General features: G+C 36.7%; 2 protein-coding genes across 13 annotated transcripts in view; one reads left to right on the top strand and one right to left on the bottom strand.

Moving 5' to 3' along the window:
• LOC136829497 (matrix metalloproteinase-21-like) overlaps positions 1 to 7,158 on the bottom strand; it is a 101,766-nt gene extending 94,608 nt beyond the window's left edge. Inside the window, exon 1 of the mRNA XM_067088266.1 lies at positions 6,969 to 7,158. Coding sequence (XP_066944367.1) covers positions 6,969 to 7,004 — 36 coding nt within the window. The 5' untranslated portion in view covers positions 7,005 to 7,158. The remainder of the gene's footprint in view (positions 1 to 6,968) is intronic.
• LOC136829498 (protein split ends-like) overlaps positions 1 to 23,577 on the top strand; it is a 162,355-nt gene that overhangs the window by 90,456 nt on the left and 48,322 nt on the right. For 3 of the 12 annotated variants that reach the window (XM_067088272.1, XM_067088267.1, XM_067088276.1), the window contains one exon: positions 20,621 to 20,788. The exons of 2 other annotated variants lie outside the window; for them this stretch is intronic. The gene's annotated coding sequence lies outside the window, so the exon portion shown is untranslated. Of the gene's footprint in view, positions 1 to 11,498; positions 11,668 to 20,620; positions 20,913 to 23,577 lie in introns of those variants that run through there. 7 more of the 12 variants (XM_067088274.1, XM_067088278.1, XM_067088269.1 and 4 more) reach the window with 3 other exon arrangements.

Below are 23,577 nucleotides of genomic sequence, written 5' to 3' on the forward strand. Positions count from 1 at the left end.
GCATGTCTTTGGTCCCTATTTTTAATAAAAAGGACACAAGCACAAAGATTTATGCAGTCACTACGTAATCAGTATGGTAACTTGTGTTCAGATTTCGTCCAGTTATGAAATACGTCGAAATTATTTGAATGATTCATCCTAGATTTATACAGTTCTTCGATAACTGGGGGCAATATTCGTCAAGTGATAAAGTGATTTGTTAGCGTTTGCAGAGTTCTTAAATGATGCGGGATCCCATACTGCCCTAAAATGGAAGACTGCAGTATCTGCAAAAATACAAAACTGAGAAAAACGGTAGATACTCCCTTGCCTTACTACTGGTCTTGCAGATACTGCAAATGGGACCCCCTAAATACTCATGGAAAGCATTGAAGAATCATTTTGAAACTGCAGTAATTTGTGTATTAGTGTTTCACGAGCCCAGTAGGTGGCATATCTCAATTTCGAAAATTTTGCGGATGCTGCAGTTTTCCATTTTAGGGCAACATACTCTTATTAGTTATGCTGTCGGTGAAAAACTCCATTGTTAACCTCAGTTGCATGCGTTATTATGACAGTAATAGTTTTCCGAATAAAAGTATTCGTAAACATTGGAAAACTTGTTTGGGGATAATGTGACTGTTAGCCCGACCTGACCTGACCTGACCTAACAAGTAATATTGTGGAATAACTGAGCAAATAATTGCTTCGATGTCATTTGACTGTCGTTCAATAAACAAACAAGTAAAAACTACGCCGAAGTTTCTTCGGCGCTATCGAGTTTTCTGTACAGTGTATAATCAAGGCCACCGAAAATAGATCTATCTTCCAGTGGTTTCGGTAGTGGTGTAGGAGCCGCGGCCCACGAAACTTTAAACACAGGCCGGTGGTGGCCTATCCTATATCGTTGCCAGAAGCACGATTATGGCTAACTTTAACCTTAAATCAAATAAAAACTACTGAGACTAGAGGGCTGCATTTTAGTATGTTTGATGACTGGAGGGTTGATGATCAACATAGCAATTTGCAGCCCTCTAGCCTCAGTAGTTTTTAAGATCCGAGAGCGGAGAGAAAAAAGTGTTTACGGACAGACAAAGCCGGCATAGTAGTTTTCTTTTACAGAAAACTGAAATAAGCGACGAAATATTTGCATAACGAATAGATTATGTTAAGAATTACGGTAAAACTGCTCATGACCGCCGTTCTCCTTGTGGCCGACTCCCAGCTAACGAAATTTACTGTCATCCGAAATAAATTAATTTCATTTACAGACTTCTTCAATAAATTCATTTCATTTACAGACTTCTTCATTAAATTCATTTCACTTACAGACTTCTTCAATAAATTCATTTCATTTACAGACTTCTTCAGTAAATTCATTTCATTTACAGACTTCTTCAGTAAATTCATTTCATTTACAGACTTCGTCAATAAATCAACTTAACATTCATAGACTTCCTCAGTAAAGTAGTTTGCCGTTTGTAGACTTTATCAATGGGTTAGCTTGCAGTTTATAAACTTTCACAATAAATTAGTTTACCGTTCTTAGACTTCCTCAATAAATCAGTGGATAATATCTTAGGATGCAATTACTGAAATGGTGCGTCAAATCTGCGTCTATCATCGCTGACAAAATAAGATACTCAGTTGATATCAAAATTTCACTTGAATGATCTGTAATTGCGTAATTTGATTGCAGCTCTGATTAATGACACTTGTCAGGCTAACGACGCCATGCTTGTTATTGATCTTATCGTTTGCAATTATCGCGTTATCGTAATAATGCCTTTTTTGATAATTGGATACGAAAATTATGCATCCGAAAATACTATTTACTACTGAGTGTAGTACGCTATTTCAGGACTTTAAAGTTAGTCTTATTATTGAAGAGTTCAGTAACTTGCAGTTATATTTTTCCAAATCATTGATAACACGAGTTCATTACTAACACCCCATGCGGCGCACTGTAGGCATTATTTGAGGTTCTTTGCAGCGTCCCTTCGGCCCCTAGCTGCAACCCTTTTTATTCCGTTTACTGTACCTTCTTTCATATTCTTTCTGCCAGCTTACTTTCCACTCTCTCCTAACAATTGATTCATATTGCAACTGCTTTGAGGTTTTCCTCCTGTTACACCTTTCGAACCTTTCTACTCCGTTTCCCTTTCAGGCGCTGAATGACCTCATGGGTCCCACCGCTTGGCCTTTGACCAAAAATTCTGTATTCCATTCCACTAACTTTATATTTACTTCTGGGTAATGATATGCCTTTTGGTCAGTCTGTAATTTCCGCTGTAATTTACTTAATTAGTCGGTAGTTGTAAATGGTGCTATGTATTATTCCAGAACTCCATCTTAAATACTGGATTACCTTCTCACTCAAAAAATTATGCCCTTATGAATTTTATAATTTTATTCTGTCACTCCAAAATGTAATTTAAGTCCCTATTCTGTTTGCCGTGTTCTGTTCCATTTTATTTTTTCAAAAGCAATGCTTTGTAATATTTAGCTGATCTAAAATAAATGCTGGAATTTATTTTGTTTCATAAACAACGTAATAGTCTGTGTGTTTTTTTTTTTTTTTTTGCAACTTATGAAGACAGTTTTTGGTTAGGGAACTTTTAACATAATTTATTCGGTATGCAAATATTTCGTCGCTGATTTTTGTTTATTGAACGACAGTCAGATGACATCTTAGCAATGACATGCTTAGTTATTCCACAATATTACTTAAAAACTTCATGATTGGCGTAAAATCTTCAGTATAGGTTCTCTGATCTATTTAGCTGTACTTCATTGATGAAGTTACTTCTTAGATTACTTACCAATCAATCAGTCAATCAGTCATTTCCTGTTGCACCCACGGGGTTGCAGAGCGCCTCGACGAACTCATGCTACCACATTCTGTCCCGGGCTAACTCCTCAAGATCTCCCAAACACTCGTCTCCTGCTTCTCGCCCTATTGTCCTGAACCACGTCTCCTTTGGCCTACCTCAACCTCTTCTACCAAGGGCAACCCTGTCTTCTGATAACATTGCAATGTTAAAAATGAATTTATTTGGACTTCTGTTCTGATTCACTCGTTTCATACGCGATTTGTTATTACAGATCACATTGAATATATTTAATTGTGCTAGCTAGGCTTGATTAAAATTACCTGTACTGTATAGGCTTAATTACTCCATTGGAGATAGCAGTGATTGCCAGTATGACAGTTGTGGGTTGGATGTGAATAATTATTTAGCAGCTGGCTTCATAGTGGTATTATGTAACAAAATAATGCCATACTATCAACATATTTTAACCACATAATAATCTGTTTGATAGGTTTATAATAATACCTGAATTTCATTTGGTGCTTTGTAAGTGAATTATGATAATTATGCGCCAGTTAGTTTTCGGAATTAATAAATTATGATATTATATGTAATTCTCTCCAAGTTAATGTTCATAATTTTGTGCTTGCTTCTGTTTCATTGAATGATGTTTGTCATGTACAAAATTGTTTTGAAGTGATATATCTTAATCACCTACAAAGTTATGAATCACATAATTCTTCAGAAGAAAATGCCCTGTAGGCGGGTAGTGCCGTCAGAGCACCTCATGTGATGCACTGTAGGCATTACTTATGGTTCTTTGCAGCGTCCCTTCGGCCCCTAGCTGCAACCTCTTTCGTTCCTTTTACTGTACCTCCTGTCATCATATTCCATCTTTCTTCCATCCTCTCCTAATAATTGATTCATCTCCTCCAGTTACTCCTGTAAAACTTTTTTCCTCTCAATAGCCCTTTCAGCTCTGAAGCCCGTAGGGGATAGTGCCGTCAGTGCACCTCACGGGATGCACTGTAGGCATTACTAAAGGTTCTTTGCAGCGTCCTTTCGGCCCCTAGCTGCAACCACTTTCATTCCTGTTACTGTACCTTCATTCATATGATCTTTCTTCCATCTTGCTATCCATCCTCTCCTAACGATTATTTCCCAGTGCAGCTGCGAGGGTTTCCCCCCGTTTCACCTTTGGAACCCTTTACTCTCATTTTCCTTTCAGCTCTGAATGACGTCTTAGGTCCCAGCGCTTGGCCTTTAGCCTAAATTCTATATTATATTCCGTAACAAATCTTGAATTTAGAATAGTCTCCGTTTAGAACAATATTTCTAACATTCCGAAAACAGTACATTGTAAGTATTCTGTCGCCTATTCTTTTATTGGCTTTGGGCGTAGATAAGCATGTTTGTATGTTCTTCAATACTGTGTATATTACTGTAGTATTTCTTGGCAGACCGATATAATCTATTTTCCGTGTTATGATTATTGTAACTTATGCATACCTTACATCCGAGTCTTTATTATTTATGTATTTATTTTATTTATTAATTTTTTTATCTAACTTCATCAGAGAATTTGGAAAGAAGTTAATTACAGTATTTATCCTGTCTATCTGTCTGTCTGTCAGGAAGGTACTTTGTTTTTATATCAAAGTCCTGAAAACAGTAGCACTTCTCTCTCTCTCTCTCTCTCTCTCTCTCTCTCTCTCTCTCTCTCTCTCTCTCTCTCTCTCTCTCTCTCACCTGGGAGGTAGAGGTGAATTTTTGTCCTGGTGGCATTTCTCTAGCCTGTGGTTTTCAGTAATATATGACTTGATTGTTCATACTGATAATTAAATCCATAGCTACATATATAATTAGTTCCATAATCTTCCTTTAATGTCGTATAGGTCTTATAACTACCAAAAAAAAAAAAAAATCCTCGTAGATGAAGACGAAACATTCTGATCTACGCTAGACCCTCCGGTGCATTATGGGACGAACAACAACGAAATTGGTTCAAACAGAGAGAGAACAAATTGAATACTGTAGGTGCATCGAAGAAGAGCACACCTTCCCCACCCCAACCCCAACCCCTGTCAGTCTCTTGCCTTTGTTGTTGTGATTTTGTGAACCGCTGGTGACAGCTCCCAGCCCTTGTAATAATCACGTACAAAATTCATAGGCACAGACCAGGATATTGTCTTTTCTCTGTCTCGAGTTTCTGTCTGTTGTTCCTAATTCATAGTTTTGTTTTTATTCCGCGTTTCTGTTTCGTGTTTTCTTTATGGGTCTGTCTTGATTCAGTTGATCGAATGATTAGTTTTTACTACGTTTCAGAGACAGGGAAGTGCTCTGCTAGGTTGGTTGCTGCTTAACGCGGAATCTGAAATTGTATTCCGTTATGGGAGCCTGTTGTTTTAGGTTGCCCAGCCGTCAAGTCTCCATGTGCTGTCAGACCTTAAGCGTAAATAATGCACAGCACTAGAAAACAAGTAAAAAATGCGCCGAAGTTTGTTCAGCGCAATCTAGTTTTCTGCCCAGCGTATAATCAAGGCCACCAAAAGTAGATCTATCTTTCGGTGGTCTCGGTATAATGCTGTATGAGCCGCGGCCCATGAATCTTTAACCACGGCCCGGTGGTGGCCTGTACTATATCGTTGCCAGATGCACGGTTATGGCTAACTTTAACCTTAAATAAAATAAAAAAACACTGAGGCTAGAGGGCTGCAGTTTGATATGTTTGATGGTTGGAGTGTGGATGATCAACGTACCAATTTGCAGCCCTCTAGCCTCAGTAGTTTTTAAGATCTGAGGGTGGACGGACAGACAAAGCCGGCTCAATACTTTTCTTTTACAGAAAACTAAACTAAAGAGAAGAATTTAGAACGGGTTATATAGAAAACTGTTAACTCATTTCACGCGATATATATGAACGAGAATATAAACCTTACTTTAATATGCTAGTTCAAAAGGATTATTACAAAGATTATAATTTAAAAAATTTTTAATTCTCCGTCGAGCCAGGTTATAAAAAAAGTGAAATCAGAAATCTGAAAACACGTTGTATCTTATAATAATTACACAGAGTCTCAAAGAAGCGCCGTTTAACTTATTCGTTAAATGATGCTCTGTTCAGTAATTAGTGAATTTCAGAAGAACGTTAGAATATGAAAATGTTAAATAATAATAATAATAATAATAATAATAATAATAATAATAATAATAATAATGATCCTAGAAATATTGATGGCAATTTAATTAAATTTTCAAGCTTCGGCTACGATGAATCATTTTTATCTATGCAAATGAGGTGATGTTGGGTGCGTAAATAGACGAAACTCACGATTCGGAATTCGAGCGTTCAGGGACAGCAAATCTCCGCCCTTCCTTTTACTGTACCCCCGTTCATATTCTCTTTCTTCCGTCTTACTTTCCTCAGCCCTCTCCTAACAATCGTTTCATAGTGCAACTGCGAGGTTCTCCTCCTGTTACGCCTTTCAAACCTTCTTACTGTCAATTTCCGTTTCAGCGCTGAAAGACCTCAGCGCTCCCAGTGCTTGGCTTTTGGCCTAAATTCCATATTCATTTCAATTCAAAACCTAATGATCTTTCCTCGCTCACGAAATTCACTATTAAATTTGTTCATCAAAATCTACGGTAATGGTGCCTAGGCTTTCGGTTTCTTGAACCTAGAACAATCCACCCACAAGAGCCCTTGTTTTCCCCAGATTTTTTTGTTCCTGTCTCCTCTTCCTGAATTTGATAATTTTTTCCCATTAACGAGGATCGTCTTCTGTCAAATTTTCGTCAGGACCACGCTTAGCCTTTTGTGTAGTCTTGCTAACATACAGACAAACAAACTGTTCATAAAATGTTACCTTGATGGAGGCAATGAATTTTTTACTAGTTTATTTGAGAAACGATTTTCAGACGTTTTATTTCACAGGAAAAACTTTCAGAAGCTTATTTAGTCCAGGCATTATACATATGTTTAACCACCATCAGTAACAATAATAAAAACCACCCAGTCGAATAGGATGACAGTGATAAACAACAACAAAAAGATGATAATAATACAGTCAAGAGCGATCATCTGACAGTTCCTGGAAAATAATAGTAATGACAGAAACAGAAGTAACAGGATCAGTAGCGCAAAAAGTAGAATGGAAAACACCAATAACGAAATACCATCGTCCGATCAAGAAGCGACGCGAGCGAAGACATCAGAGCGGCCCCAAGAAACGTAAGATCCCATGGCCAGTAGATTGTCCCGCTTGGAGGAGGAGACCGCCAACGTCGACTCTGGTAGAAGAAGAAGAGTGAGAATAGTCTACGACAACAGAAAACAACACTTCTAGACGCTACCACTGTCAGCCTGACACTGCGACAGCCGACAGACAGCTGCTGCTGCTACTTCAGATTCTCTTCCTCATGCCCTGGGTCCTGGTCTCCTGCCCCGTTTGGACAGAAGAAGAGAGTCTGGCTCTGGCACCCTCGGACTTTCTTCTTCTTCTTCTTCTTCTTCTTCTTCTTCGACGGCTACCCAGCTTCCATGTCGTCGTCGTCGCCCTCCTCCTTGAGTGTCACTCATACCCACGTGTGGGTACTGGGTACAGTGTTCTCCGACGGTCCCTGTCAAAAGCACCGGCTCTCTGGTGCAGATTTTACTTCAAGGGTCTTCTTACACTTCGTCAATCCTTGTTGTCCAGGGGAGGGAAGGAAGCGTGCATAAACAAGACTAAGGAGTTTTTAGTTTTTTGGGTCCTCTCTCTCTCTCTCTCTCTCTCTCTCTCTCTCTCTCTCTCTCTCTCTCTCTCTCTCTCTCTGGGAGAAAGTGCAAGCATTAAGCTATATTTCAGAATATATAATATGTTTATCAGCTTGCATAAAACGAACGAACTTAAGGAACCCTAAGTTGAAGCTGATATTCATAAATACATTTCAGCAGATAGTAAAATTATATATATATATATATATATATATATATATATATATATATATATATTGATTATTATAGAAGCACTAATGATCACAGCGTCACTCATCATTAGATCTACCAGTATCGGCAGTAGTTATAGAATTTCAATACAGATTTGTTGTGCGATATCTGAGAACAGATTTCTTAGGAACCCTGTTTACAAATTGCCTTGAGGGTTTAAGATTGCTGTCAAGATATCTCATAGCATTGGTTTTTGCCTTCGGGAGATGGACTGCCGCTGGGATAGAAAAGGTCACAGTGCAGTCTCACGACTGTATATATCACTTAAAAGTTCGGAAGATTTAATTCCATTGGAAGTTACTTAGTTATGAAAATTCTTTGTTTGTTAATGGTCTGTGTGATTGGAGGTCTCGGTGTGTGGAAGTTCAAACTTTCCATTTCATTTCTTCCAGACTTTTGAACTGTTTTTTGTTCTGATCAGTGAAAATCCACAGTTATATGTAAACGCGTAAAAAACTGTTTTGGAACAATGCAAGTCAGAAGATTAACAAGTAAAAAATGCACCGAAGTTTTTTTCGGCGCAATCGAGTTTTCTGGACAGCCGCCACAGCGTGTAATCAAGGCCACCGAAAATAGATCTGTCTTTAGATGGTCTCGGTATGATGCTGCATGAGCCGCTGCCCGTGAAATTTTAACCACTGACCAGTGGTGGCCTATCCTATATTGTTGTCAGAAACACGATTATGGCTAACTTAACCTTAAATAAAATCAAAACTGCTGAAGCCAGAGGGCTGCAATTGGGGATGTTTGATGATGGGAGGGTGGATGATCAACATAGCAATTTGCAGCCCTCTAGCCTCAGTGGTTTTTAAGATCTGAGGGCGGACAGAAAGAGTGCGGACAGACAGACGAAGCCGGCACAATAGTTTTCTTTTACAGAAAACTAAAAATGGACCTCCGTAGTGGAGTGGTGCCATCATTGTACTTCATGTGATGCACTGTAGGCATCACTTAAGGGTCTTTGCAGCGTTCTTTCAGCTCCTAGCTGCAACCTTTTCGATCCTTTTACTATACCTCCGCTCTTATTCTCTATCTTCCATCTTACTTTCCACCTTCTTCTAACAATTGTTTCAACATTATTTTCAGCGCTGAATGACCTCATAGGTCCCAGCGCTTGGCCTTTGGCCTAAGTTTTATATTCCTATGCCAATTACAGTTAAAAGTGGAAGCTTTCGGCCTTTTGCAGGGAAAGCTTCCCTTTTAGTTTTCAGTGAAAGAAAAGTATTGTGCCGGCTTTGTCTGTCCGTCAGCACTTTTTTCTGTCCACGCTTTTTCTGTCTGCCCTCAGATAATTAAGACTACGAACACTAGAGGGCTGCAAATTGGTATGTTGATCATCCACCCTCCAATCATCAAACATACCAAATTGCAGCCCTCTGGCCTCAGTAGTTTTTATTTTATTTAAGGTTAAAGTTAGCCATAACCGTGCATCTGGCAACGATATAGGATATGCCACCACCGGGCCGTGGTTAAAGTCTCATGGGCCGTGGTTCATACAGCAATACCGGGACCACCGAAAGATAGATCGATTTTCAGTGGCCTTGATTATACGCTGTAGAGACTGTACAGAAAACTCGATTGCGCCGAAGAAACTTCTGCGCATTTTTTACTTGTTTAATCTCTTGACTTATATTGTTCCAAAATTCAGTTGTTTATGCTATACAAATAATTATGGATTTTACCGGATTATTTTTTGTCACTGTGTAGTTGTGCGCCATCGTTAATTTTTGCATTTATGAATGGTCTTTGAATTTTTAAAGTAAATAAGTAGGTATATTGCTGAAATTTTAAAATTAAATCGATTAAACATACATTCAGACGCTTTGAGAAAAAAATTAATGATTTTTATTTGTAGCATTTCATCGTTTATTCATTAATTACATAATTACATATATATATATATATATATATATATATATATATATATATATATATATATATATATATATATATATATATATAATACATATGTACATATATATATATATATATATATAAATAAAAAAAATATACATAGGACATTTTTAAATAAAAATAAGTAAATATTTTTAAATAATAAATATTTCCTATTTCTATTACCTACCCTCTGTAACTTCTTTCAAATGAACGCCATACTCTTTTGAAGCTTGAATTTCAAGTCAGTGGCCCCTGGGGGCTTGTTCCATATGGATAGGGTTCATCTAATGAATAATAATAACAATAATTTGGTATATTAATAAAATTCCTATATCTTACTTTGGTTTACTTGTGGATATAAAATATGTAAGTAAACAATGAAATTGTAATGATGAAAATAATCGTATGTATGTATGTATGTATGTATGTATTATTATTATTATTATTATTATTATTATTATTATTATTATTTTTTATTATTATTATTATTCAGAAGATGAACCCTATTCATATGAAACAAGCCCACCAAAGGGGCCACTAACTTGAAATTCAAGCATCCAAAGAATATTATGATCTTCATTTTTAAGAGGTAACAGAAGGTAACAGGAAATACAGAAAGAAGAAATCAGTCATTAGAAAAAAAAGTTAAAAAATAAATAAATACACAAAAAATGTAAGTAAAATATGAAAACGCAGGGAGAATTGTTTTAGGGCAGTAATGCGTTGCATCTTCGCTTGAACTTTCGAGGTTCCAGTTGCACAACATCCTCAAGGAGACTGAGCGTCCGAATTTACAGTACTTCCGTAATTTAATGTAATCATTACAGTGACATACCTCCTTATTCCCCGTAGGGGGTTAGTGTTGTCAGTGCACCTCATGCGGTGCACTGTAGGCATTACTGAAGGTTCTTTGCAGCGTGCCTTCGGCCCTTAGCTGCAACCCCTTTCGTTCCTTTTGCTGTACCTCCTTTCATATTCTCTTTCTTCCATCTTGCTATCCACCTTCTCCTAACAATTGATTCATAGTGCAACTGCGAGGTTTTCCTCCTGTTACGCCTTGAAAACCTCCTCCTGTCAATTTCCGTTTCAGCGCTGAATGACCTCATAGGTCCCAGTGCTTGGCCTTTGGCCTAAATTCTGTATTCAATTCATTTCAATTCAGTGAATTCAATTTAATCATTACAGTGACCTACCTCCTTATTTGAACTGAAACTGCCGTAATGACTGAAGTCACTGAACCACAAACAAACCAAGACAAATTCATATGAATTCATATAAATTCATATGAATTAATTGTTTGTTTTTCTTGCAGTATTCTCTCGCACATAAATCCAGACTCATTTGCATAAAAGACAGAGACACGAAAGAGTGAATTTATGACCTCGTTTAATTAGTAGATGTATTTAGGATGTGGCGCTGCCGTCCGTCCGTTCCCCCGTCTGTCTGTTTGTACGATGACGTAGTGGGTATGTTTCTTGATGTTTTTTCAGGGCAGTGGTGTTGCAAGGGCTTCAGGAAGGTAAACACAGTTTGTGAGAAAGGGAGGGGAGGTTATTATTATTATTATTATTATTATTATTATTATTATTATTATTTCAAGAACAGTTATTATTATTATTATTATTATTATTATTATTATTATTATTATTATTATTATTATTATTATTATTATTATTATTTCAAGAAATGATGATGACGATGATGATGATTGTATTATTATTATTATTATTATTATTATTATTATTATTATTATTATTATTATTATTATTATTATTATTTCAAATAACAGCGTGACTGAGACTTTCTTTATTTTCATTTTTTAGAATGGATGGAATTGCAAGGCCAACAGCCATCCAACTACCCAAAGGGAGGATGGAAAATGCAATATGACCCAAGAATGGATGATGGTGCCGAGGACTCTTGGGCAGAAATACGTTCAGTGATAATCCAAAAATTTATGTTGCTGCTGATAAACACTGAAATTCATGGCAGGTGTTAAACACTGGTCGTCTTCTTTACCTATTTAATACCGGTGGTCCCCGTAGGGGGTTAGTGCCGTCAGTGCATGTCATGCGGTGCACTGTAGGCATTACTTAAGGTTCTTTGCAGCGTGCCTTCGGTCCCTAGCTGCAACCCCTTTCGTTCCTTTTACTGTACCTCCTTTCATAATCTCTTTCTTCCATCTTACTTTCGATCCTCTCTTAATAATTGATTCATAGTGCAGCTGCGAGGTTTTCTTTCTGTTACATTTTTCAGACCTTTTACTGTTAGTTTCCGTTTCAGCGCTGAATGGCCTCATAGGTTCCAGTGCTTGGCTTTTTGCCAAAATTCTATATTCCGTTAAATTCAGTTCAATAAGCAGAAAAGTCTACATAGCGGCTTTTAATGAAACTTTTTACTCAAAGGAAATTGAAGAGTAACAGCAATGATATGAAGAAAAATTGATTTAGTGGCGAGTAACATGAATAAATGGTAAAAACAATAAACAAATAACTAATGGCGGAAAAACTAAAAAGAAACAAATACTTTTGATATTAACGGGCAAAGAGTGGTGGCCTGTGCTTGCTCAAAACCGAAATGTGATGGTAACGTGTGATAAAATTTAGCGGTAATTCCTAACAGAAAAATTAATTTGTTTTCATAACGACTTGAGAAAAAAGTGGCAAAAGCGTTTGTGAAGAAAATGGTGACTGTATATGTTGAAACTAACTGCAGGAGACTGATTATCATATTACATATGACCCAGAAGCAAACAAGGTCACCTATGCCATACCCCCGTAGGGGGTTTAGTACCGTTAGTGCACCTCACGGGTTGCACCGTAGGCATTACTCAAGTTCTTTGCAACGTCCCTTCGGTCTCAAACTGCAACCCCTTTCATTTCTTTTACTGTACCTCAGTTCATATTATCACGCTATCCACCCTCTCCTAACAATTGTTTATTATTGCAACTGCCAGGTTCTCCTCCAGTTACACCTTTCAAACCTACCTACTCTCAATTTCCTTTCCAGCGCTGAATGGCCTCATAGATCCCAGGGCTTGGCCTTGGACCTAAACTGTATCTTCCATTCCATTCGAATCCTATGCCAAACAGTAAAATTAAAGTAACGTTTACTAACAATAGGAAAATTTTGCATACGACAGCAACGGCTTTCGGTATTGATAATGGCAGGTATCGAAAAAAAGTACAACTGACAGCTGCTGAAAAATGGCTATATAAAAAGCGACAAAAATTGCTGATTGTGGAAGCTGACGCAAGAAGAAATCCCGTTCACAAGGCCGCTGAAATTTATAACAGTCAGTAAAAAAAAAGTATTTGTATCAAGCAACAAAGACTAGTGGTGAAAGCTTCTGGAGATGAATAAATAGCAGTAAAAGGCAACAGAAAAGTAAAAAAAAAAAAGTATTTGCGTCAAGCAACATAGACTAGTGGTGAAAGCTTCTAGAGATGAAAAAATCGCAGTAAAAGGCAACGGAAAAATAATAAAAAAAGTATTTGTATCAAGCAACAAATACTAGTGGTGAAAGCTAAAAGTATTTGCGTCAAGGAACAAGACCAGTGGTGAAAGCTTCAAGAGATGAAGAAATATAAGTAAAAGGCAACAGAAAAATAAAAAGTATTCGTATCAAGCAACAAAGACTAATGGTGAAAGCTTCTAGAGATGAAAAAATAGAAGTAAAAGGCAACAGAAAAGTAAAAAAAAAAAGTATTCGTATCAAGCAACAAAGACTAGTTGTGAAAGCTTCAAGAGATGAAGAAATGAAAAATAAAACAAAGTAATTTGAGATGAAAAATAGAAGTAAAAGACAACAGAAAAGTAAAAAAAAAAAGGATCTCGTATCAAGCAACAAGACTAGTGGTGAAAGCTTCTAGAGATGAAGAAATAGCAGTAAAAGGCAACAGAGAAAAAAAAAAGTATGAAGAACAAAGACCAGTGGTGAAAATTTCTAGAGATGAAGAAATAGCAGTAAAAGGCAACAGAAAAGTAAAAAATAAAAAAGTATTCTTCTAGAGATGAAGAAATCAAAAGGCAACAAAAAGAATAAAAAAAATTTGTATCAAGCAGCAAAGACTAGTGGTAATGGTGAATAAATAGCAGTAAAGGCAACAGAAAAGTAAAAAAAAAAAAAAAGTATTTGCGTCAAGCAACATAGACTAGTGAAAAATAGAAGATAAAAAATCAACAGAAAAAAAAAAAAAAAAGTATTTGTATCAAGCAACAAAGACTAGTTGTGAAAGCTTCAAGAGATGAAGAATTAGCAGTAAAAGGCAACACAAAAATAAAAAAAAAGCATTCGTATCAAGCGACAAAGACTAATGGTGAAAACTTCTAGAGATGAAAAAATAGAAGTAAAAGGCAACAGAAAAGTAAAAACAAAAAAAGGATTCGTATCAAGCAACAAAGACTAGTGGTGAAAGCTTCTAGAGATGAAGAAATAGCAGTAAAAGGCAACAGAAAAGTAAAAAAAAAAAAGTATTTGCGTCAAGCAACAAAGACCAGTGGTGAAAATTTCTAGAGATGAAGAAATAGCAGTAAAAGGCAACAGAAAAGTAAAAAATAAAAAGTGTTTGCGCCAAGTAACAAAGACCAGTAGTGAAAGCTTCTAGAGATGAAGAAATAGCAGTAAAAGGCAACAGAAAAGTAATAAAAAAAAATATTTGTATCAAGCAACAAAGACTAGTGGTGAAAGATTCTAGAGATGAAGAAATAGCTGTAAAAGGCAACAGAAAAGTAAAAAAAAAAAATTTGCATCAAGCAACAAAGACTAGTGGTGAAAGCTTCTAGAGATGAAGAAATAGCAGTAAAAGGCAAAAAAAAAAAAGCATATACATCAAGTAACAAAGACTAGTGGTGAAAGCCTCTAGAGATGAAGAAATAGCAGTAAAAGGCAACAGAAAAGAAAATAAAAGTATTTGCATCAAGCAACAAAGACTAGTGGTGAAAGCTTCTAGCGATGAAGAAAAGGCAACCAAAAAAAAAGCATTTGCATCAAGCAACAAAGACTAGTGGTGAAAGCTTTTAGAGATGAAGAAATAGCAGTAAAAGGCAACAGAAAAGTAAAAAAAAATATTTGCATCAAGCAACGAAGACTAGTGGTGAAAGCTTCTAGCGATGAAGAAATAGCCGTAAAAGGCAACAAAAAAAAAGCATTTGCATCAAGCAACAAAGACTAGTGGTGAAAGCTTCTAGAGATGAAGAAATAGCAGTAAAAGGCAAAAAAAAAAGCATATGCATCAAGTAACAGAGACTAGTTGTGAAAGCTTCTAGAGATGAAGAAATAGCAGTAAAAGGCAAAAAAAAAAGCATATGCATCAAGTAACAGAGACTAGTTGTGAAAGCTTCTAGAGATGAAGAAATAGCAGTATAAGGCAACAGAAAAAAAGTATTTGTATCAAACAACAAAGACTAGGTGAAAATTTCTAGAGATGAAGAAATAGCAGTAAAAGGCAACAGAAAAGTTATTCCGCCTGAAAACAGGTAAAAAGCTTCTGCATATCCTGCGGAACACTAGCCGTTGCAGCATCAAATATATGCTGCTTAACATTTCAGTTACGGAGGCTATTCCTTTCTAACTTTAGGGCCAAATTACAAGTAGCATTAAAATCAGTTTGAAGTGTCGACTCCAATCCCTAGTTAAGATTGTGTTGAAAGAAGCCTGTAAGATCTGAAATGACGTAGTAGAGAACATTTTTTCCGCGTGCCACTCGAGAGTTCTCAGCTGGCAGACGTACGATCTTTGAATGATTTCCCATTGTCGGTGAGATTTTAACCTTCGTTATTATGGCAAATGTTCCCATTTGTGCCATATATTCCACTCGTTGTTCGATCCTTTTGCACCTAGCCCTCCTTAGAGGCACAGGTCCTTTCCAGAGTCTATTGTTTGATATTCAGGCCTCATACTTTTCTCCTATTCTAATGCTCCAAATTTTCCTATTTCATCTTTCTCTAGACTGTGCTCTTGGGTTTTTTTTGCCCATGAGGTCAGACTGTTGAATCTTTAAAATTTGAAAGCTTCAGGATTTTTTTATTGCCAACATGAGGTTTCAAAGAGGCCTCTTGAATCTTTAAAATTTGAAAGCTTCAGTATCATGCCCAGAACATATTTTATTGGGGATAGGTTTTTGACAACATTATCGTAATGTTTGAAAGCGTTCAGGTTTGACGTAAACCATTAATGTCCCCACGATTCCAATTCATTTATCACTTATATAAATTTATAACGGAGATATATATATATATATATATATATATATATATATATATATATATATATATATATATATATATATATATATATATATATATAAAATATATACATGAAAATGCCATATTTTGCAGATAAATGACCCAGCAAAATACAGTTTTATTTAAAAAGCTTTTTTCCGATTAAGTATGCGAATTCATTAATTTTTTCTTATCTTTTGATAATTGAAATCTTCCAAAGGGGGGCGGGTTAATCCCTCCCCGCCTTAAAAGTCTTCTCCCCCCAGTTATCAAACCATCCTTTTTTAATTAGATGTAAGTGTGCTCTTATTCAACCGGAACAGAACGGAACATAAAATTTAGGCCAAAGGCCAAGCACTGGGACCTATGAGGTCATTCAGCGCTGAAACAATTGTTATAGAGGGTGGAAGGTCAGATGGAAGAAAGAGATTATGAACGGAGGTACACTAAAAGGAATGAAAGGGGTTGCAGCTAGGGGCCGAAGGGACGTTGCAAAGAACCTTGGTAATGCCTGCAGTGCACCACGTGAGGTGCACTGGTGGCGCTACCCCTCTACGGGGTGACTGACCTAATCCTTCGTTGTTGCTGTTCTAGCCTAAGCTGGCCCTGTGTCAGCACGGGCTCTTGCTGCTGAAGCAGCCCTTATTCTAATACTTCCATTTAACTAGACCTTTTCCGTTGTTGACGCTCAATCTCAAATTAACTTTTCAGTATTTATTCCCTCAGGTCTTATGATGTACCTGAAAAGGGATTCCACGGCACAGACAAATCTCGTCCTTCGAAGGCGGTTTCTGCTTATCTCTGTCTTGCATCTCATTCAGTTCTCTAGTTACATTTTTGATGAAAATAAACTGTAACTTATTAGCATTATCAGCGACCAGGTTACTTCAAACTTTTCTCGGAGGCATCATGTTGGTCAGGTTGCTAAATTTGCCTTAAAAGCATTGTGTCACTGTTTTAAAAGCGTAATTATTTCCTTCTTTTCGGTGATGGCAGTTTTAGATTGGACTTAGTTGCCCATGTTTTGAATATTTCTCCAGTATTTGTGATGCTTAATCTTTTGTCACCGTCCATTTAACCGAGCCTATAATTCTGATCTTCTTGTCGTTTTACAGGTACTATTTCGGTCACTGTTCTTTTGGGCTGGCTAGGAGACGTCCTCCTTATGTTAGATGGCCTTCTGACACCCGTCAGGCGGTCGCTTCCCACATTTACCACGTAGAAATCTGTGAGCCATTGACTGCTCGATTCAGTGTGTCTGTTTCATTCCCTCCACTGCTAAGCCGTGGAATTTTCCTCCTGCGCCTGTTTCCTCTCACTCATATAACCTTCCGTCCTTTAAGAGGCAGGAAATAGCTGCTTTTGGGGGTTTAAGTCTTGCCATTTTTCCCTTGCCCTTTATTTCAAGGCCTGGGTTAGAAAAGGGCCTTTGGCTTCCTACTATAGGTCTTTAATTATTCTTAGTTTCCATGAAGTAACGTCAAGATACTCGTAAGGGCTGATCATCATGATAATAATAATTTACCCAACATAAGAGAAATACCCCTGAAGCTTTTGTTTGTGGCATACTGGCAAGGTCTCAGTAAACATGATGGCTACTCTGTTCACTCAGAGGGGGAAACCAGTCTTCTTAATTTCCTTTTTAGTTTTCTGTAAAAGAAAACTGTTGTGCCGGCTTTGTCTGTCCGTCCGCACTTTATTCTGTCCGCTATTTTTCTGTCCACCCTCAGATATTAAAAACTACTGAGGCTAGAGGGCTGCAAATTGGTATGTTGATCATCCACCCTCCAACCCTCAACACACCAGATTTCAGCCCTGTAGCCTCATTCTCTTTTATTTTATTAAAAGTTAAAGTTAGCCATAATTGTGCTTCTGGCAACGATATAGGATAGGCCACCACCGGGTCGTGGTTAAAGTTTCATGGGCCGCGGCTCATGTAGCATTATACCAAGACCACTGAAAGATAGATCTATTTTCGGTGGTCTTTATTATACGCTGTAGCGGCTGTACAGAAAACGCGATTGCAACGAAGAAACTTCGGCGCATTTTTTACTTGTTTTTGCAATCTCTCGTCTCATTATTTCCCTGTTTGTTTTTTGTATGACATCCTATCGGCCCTCTTTGGGTCCATAGGTGGGTTGCTTTCGTATCTGCCTGTTTTAGTTTTAAGTTTTTCTTAAATAGGTAATTTTTGGATACATTAGAACTGTTTTAAATAGAATTGTCATCAATTTGTCTGAATATTTCAAAGTTTTATTATGATTTTTTTTATTCTTGAACTTAGTGAAAAATCAGGGCTCCGTATGCTCGAACCCAGGGCCAGTGCTAGGAATTGCGGGGCTCAATTAGAAAAGTGAAAATTGATGTATGTGTATATTTCGCGTAGTATACTTGTCTTAACCACCCCCAAAAAACAGTGCTTGATATACTAAATATTGAAAGACAATATGAAAGTTTTAATTTTTAAAATAAGGCAAGGCAATTACAGACATACTGTTTGTACACACAGGTCTTGTAGAAAAAGATTTTCTGCCTTTTTTTATTTGCAAAGTCTTTCAAAATAATTTCAAAGTCAGTGGTTTTAGCAACGTCACTTTCTATACATAGCATCACCAAATTGTGTAGTCTCTCTTGTGAAATAGTTGACCATAAGTATGTTTTTAATTAGTTTTAGTTTTAAAAAACTTCTCTCACCCGATGCGAATGTTACAGGCATTGTTAAGTAAATCCTCAAAGCAATAAAAACATTGGGAAATGCTGTATATCTATTGTTTACTACCAGGTATTCAAACAGAGCTTGAGGCTTAATTACACTGGAGGGAAGAAAAGTTTCCAGAGCTTCAAGTTCTTCCGCCAACAGAAAGCCATTCACGTCTTTAGTTGTTTCAGTAACTACCTCTTAATCAGTGCTCTGTTTTTATTGTGGTGTCACTTAAAGCTGCTTCAAGGTCTGCTATGCATTACCATATTTCCGCCTTTTGTTAACTTTTAAAGTTATTTAGAAATCCAAATAATATTATGTGGCTTTTAATTTGTTTAAAGCTAGACTTCCAAGTGAAAAATTTCTGTTAATATAGTATGCATAATAATGTGAGAAATAATACTTCCTCATTATTCATTTCTTGTTTTCGGGAGCGGTTTATTCCTCTTAGAATACAGAAAAGGCTTCAAACGGTAACTGGGGCGGGACCCAGTTTGATCAAATTGGTCAAATAGGCTTAAAAGCGGCACTACATACATGCTACTGTACGCATAAAAACACATAGGCTACGTATATTTAAATCTTACTGAAAGAAATTACATTTCTGTGGAGATATCCTATTTTCACTCCATTTGTATCAGATCAGCCATGTACGGTATTTATTGCTGTTGCGTACTTCTGGATGAAATATCTTATTGCTTTGGTATCAGTCTGTTTTTTAGAAATATTTTTGAACCTATGAGTGCGCATGCTGTTTTTTCTTCGTTCAGTTTCAGTTAATTCAGTTCTCAGTATCCTTCATAATGGTCTTCCTGTTATCTATAACAGGAAGAACTATATTTAATCAGCAGTTTTAATACTCCACGTTTTCTCCGTAATCCGTTATAAATCTAAAATATGTAAACTATGTGGTTCAGGTATCAGAATACTACCCTGTGTTATTTTCACATTCTGATATGTACCTTAAAACGTTTCATTCATGAACTCGAAAACAATCCAAGTGCATTTGTTATCGTTGCCTGTTATAAGTGTTGTATCGTGACATCCAAGTTCAACTGTAAACAAGTTGCGTAAATGGAATTCTCCAGTTAGGTAACGATACACCTGCCGGCGCCGCCTAAGGTAGCATTTTCCTTAAGCTGTTCTTTATAGGAAGGAAACGGCCTCAGAAAGAGTAAAATGGCGGGAATTCTTTTTGGTCTTTTATTTGCACTTTATAGTTATTGCCTGTTGTCATTCTTCTCTCGATCTTTCCAGTAGAAGTGAGGAGTAGAATTCCAGGCAGCTAAGCCTATCGATGCAATATCTGGATTAATAGAGACTCTAACGGTACCTCATAGACCCATGTGGTAGGGGTTTCTGATACTTCTCAAATAATGTTTTACTATGTATACCGTTGCATTTGACTAATTTTCGTAGATACCACTTTTAATTATGGTGCTTGGGGGTCTTTTTTTATCGAAATTTCCATCGTATCCGATCTAACAGTTCCATATAACGTGAAAGTTTGTGTCCTATATGTCGAAGTATCCTGCGGAGTGTGGATATTCAGCCTTTTTGTGTAAATGTATAGCGTACAACAGCCTACCAAAGTTTATCCTAAAATTAAAGATTAATAATATGGTGTTTGCAACTTTAATGATTTAAGAGTTTCGACAGCTTAGAATAAACCGTAGATTCTTTGACTTATTGTCTGATATAATAGCCCATAGCGTCGCCATCATCTCCTTTCTGAACGAATCCAATTTCAAGACATTTTATCGGCTATTGCACGAAGAATTTTTTGATGAAAAGTACTTCGTTGCAATCATTAACGTTATTAGGTTCGAATCTTGCAGAGTATTGCTGTATGGAGTATCATAGTTGAATCCTACGGTAATGATATTCCGGATGGATTAATTAAGCTTAATATATTATTCCATATAACAGAAATTGTATTTTCAGCATCAGATGTCACAAGGACATAGGAATTATAAGTTCAGTAACTCTCATGATTTGTATTGAATCTTTATTTAATAGGATCTGAAGCGTTGACGTTAGCGGATGCCTCGACGGTCGAATAGACTCCGGATCCGCCGTCGACAGTCTATTGTTTCAATACACCTGTCTTTTGACGACGGTTTCGCTGCTTATTGTGTAAACAAGAAATGGTTGTAGTTTCTTCCGCTATTTTCTTCATATTCCGAGGTAAGTGCGGCGTAAATGGGACGCAGATATGAATGTCCTTGGTGAAAAATGCCTGCGAGTGCCCAGGGGGGAGGAAATGAGGCCTAGAAGCGGAGATACGGGCGCAGGAAGGGAGAATACGCATGTACGCACACACCCTCCGCAATTCAGTAGTGTTGCCGCTGCCGCTGATTCCCGAATACTAATGTCTTTATCCGATGAATACTTAATGAAACTTTTCGCTCTCTCTCTCGGGATGAAACTCCTAAGCCATTCCGAGATTTCGTAGTTCGTTTTCATGGGGTTATCCGGAGAAGTGGGCCTCCTTTGGGTGGGTAGTTTTGGGAGTCTAGAGGTTTCGAGTTATAGTAGCCTACTAGGTAGGCTAAGGAAGGATAACTGCTTCGATTTTACTTGTAAATGAAACATGATTTATGAGGCCGAAGGATATTTTAATTATGGATCAGAACTCTTCATAATGTAGGGCACCTTTGGTCTCTATTCGTCACAGCTTATGAAAATGGCCTCCTGTTTTTTTATCTAAGCTGCTAGGCCTATAATTTACTTGTAAACTAGACATAGGTTTTGGGTCACCAAACTAGGCCAAAGTATATTGTAATTTTGGATCAAAAATCTCTATAAGTTATCATCTGTCTCAATTCATCACAGAATTTATTTGAAAACGGCCTACTGTCATTTTATGCAGTCGCCAGGTCTAAAGGCCTGTAATAGCCTGTGGGATTAAGCCAAAGATATTTTATGATAGGCCTACTCTAGTGATGAAGGTTAGCATAGCATAGGGTTCAGGGATACTGTAGTTATATTTCCCCTGTGCCACTCACATTTTACTGTATTAGGCTGAGCACTAGGCCTATCTTATTGCTATGCCAAGGCTTTGTTGAATATTTACTATTGTGTCCTCATAGGTGTAGTTAGCACTGATGTATTACAGGTATAGGCTAATATTTTTATAGATTTTAAAAATATTTTTTGTTAACATTTATAATTTCCATCCAGAATTGGTCTAATAAACCTAGGTAGGCTAAGTCCAAATATGTCTACCATATATAAGCATATAACCTAACCTAACTTGGGGTATGTCAGTGGCTGAATATCTTTAAACAATATTAAAAGTAGTCAAAACACGTGATAATGCATCAGAAATAGTCATAAGCTACTTTCTAAAAACTTGGAACCTGTTTAATCAGTAGAGGTCATGTGTTTTGAATAAAGATGATAAAGTTTCTTTGCTTGATGATCTTGGAGTTTGTGATTCTGAGGAATAAAATAATTCTGGGGGTAAAGAATCCATTGCAATACCATAATCTTTGGTGAAGTTATTTACTTGCAAATTAAATAAAAGGTTTCCAAAGTATGTCAGGAATGACCTGTGGGACGGTGTTTTATTGTTGCATGGCAGCCTGGTGCAGTGTTAAGAAAATTAAGTTTTATTAATTTATTCCCACACTTCTGTTATGTTTTGATGTCATTGCTTGTCATTTAAATGGCTCAGGCCAATAAGATTTCTCCACATATTGTTTTTTTACAGGCTCTGCCTTTAAAGCTTTTTTTTTTTTTTATGTGTGAGGAAGGTGTAATAGGCCATCTTGTTCTTATAAAGGGCAATAATTAAATTTCAATTGGTGTCAGACTGCAGAGCTAGAAAAGGATTTGATATGCAGGTACTACAACAATTTTTAGAAATATTTATGAGGTTGTTATAATACCAACATTATTTCTATATACATATTTTGTTTCTATCTTGTACGTTGCATCCACCTTTCTTCTAAACTCTGCAAGTTCCTGTAGCAAAAAGTTACCCAGATACTGGTATGATGCAGAAGTAATGGTTTTTATTTCATTTTCTCTTTTACACATCATACAGTATGGAGCATTTTTAAGTAGCATGCAGTATATGTGGCCCTCTGTCTATCTTTTTTGAAATCAGGATTATTCAGCTGGAAGTTGGGTTTGTTATATTTCTTTTAGCACTTTACAGAAATCCCTAGTTTCTGGTTATAAAATTTGTGTGATTGATCTTGATTTTAGTTCTGCTTTTGACTAAGTTAACCATGAGGTGTGTATCACAATCAGCAGTTAAAATTACTGGACACATCTTAACCTAGGATAACTCAATTTAGGATGCTGTGCCATAACTAGTAGCCTTTGCCTCCCTCTAGATCTCCCCTTAATCTTAACAAAAAAAAGATGTAGTAATAGGTAAATGCCATGTTTAGAAAAAAAGTATAGACAGGTGTCAGAACACCGGACTAAATAGCCAATGAAAATGAACAGTAATGAATATGGCAGTATATGTTAATGAACAATAGTAATTTTTTTTTGTGTTGTACTTAATAAATGTTGTCAGTGGTAAGCTTGTACAGAAAAGTTGGTTGCCATTGGCAAGATTAAAAGAAAAACTTAAGAATATATATTGGTAACTATTAACACTACTAGAATGAACACCAGTGGTACCCATCTAGAACGACCGAGCGGCCAAAAGACTGTGTATGTATTTGCATTGTAAAAAGAATCTACTTTGCTTACTGAAACATCCTGATTCATTGGTGTATAATTATTCATAGTAAGGATATAGAAGAATGTTGTTAACATAAGCAGTAACATATTCCACACATCACAAAAACTAAAACAGTTTTCATCAAAACTGAAATTGATAAAATAATATTATTTGGTACATTGAAACATTATTTGCGTCACTGAAATAAGAAATATATTGAAAGGAATTACAAGATTATATTTAAAGTTATAAAGAATAGCAGCCTTTTGCTAAGTCTGGAGTATATAACAAT

Source organism: Macrobrachium rosenbergii, chromosome 44, assembly GCF_040412425.1.
Source record: "Macrobrachium rosenbergii isolate ZJJX-2024 chromosome 44, ASM4041242v1, whole genome shotgun sequence".
Lineage (NCBI taxonomy): Eukaryota > Metazoa > Arthropoda > Malacostraca > Decapoda > Palaemonidae > Macrobrachium > Macrobrachium rosenbergii.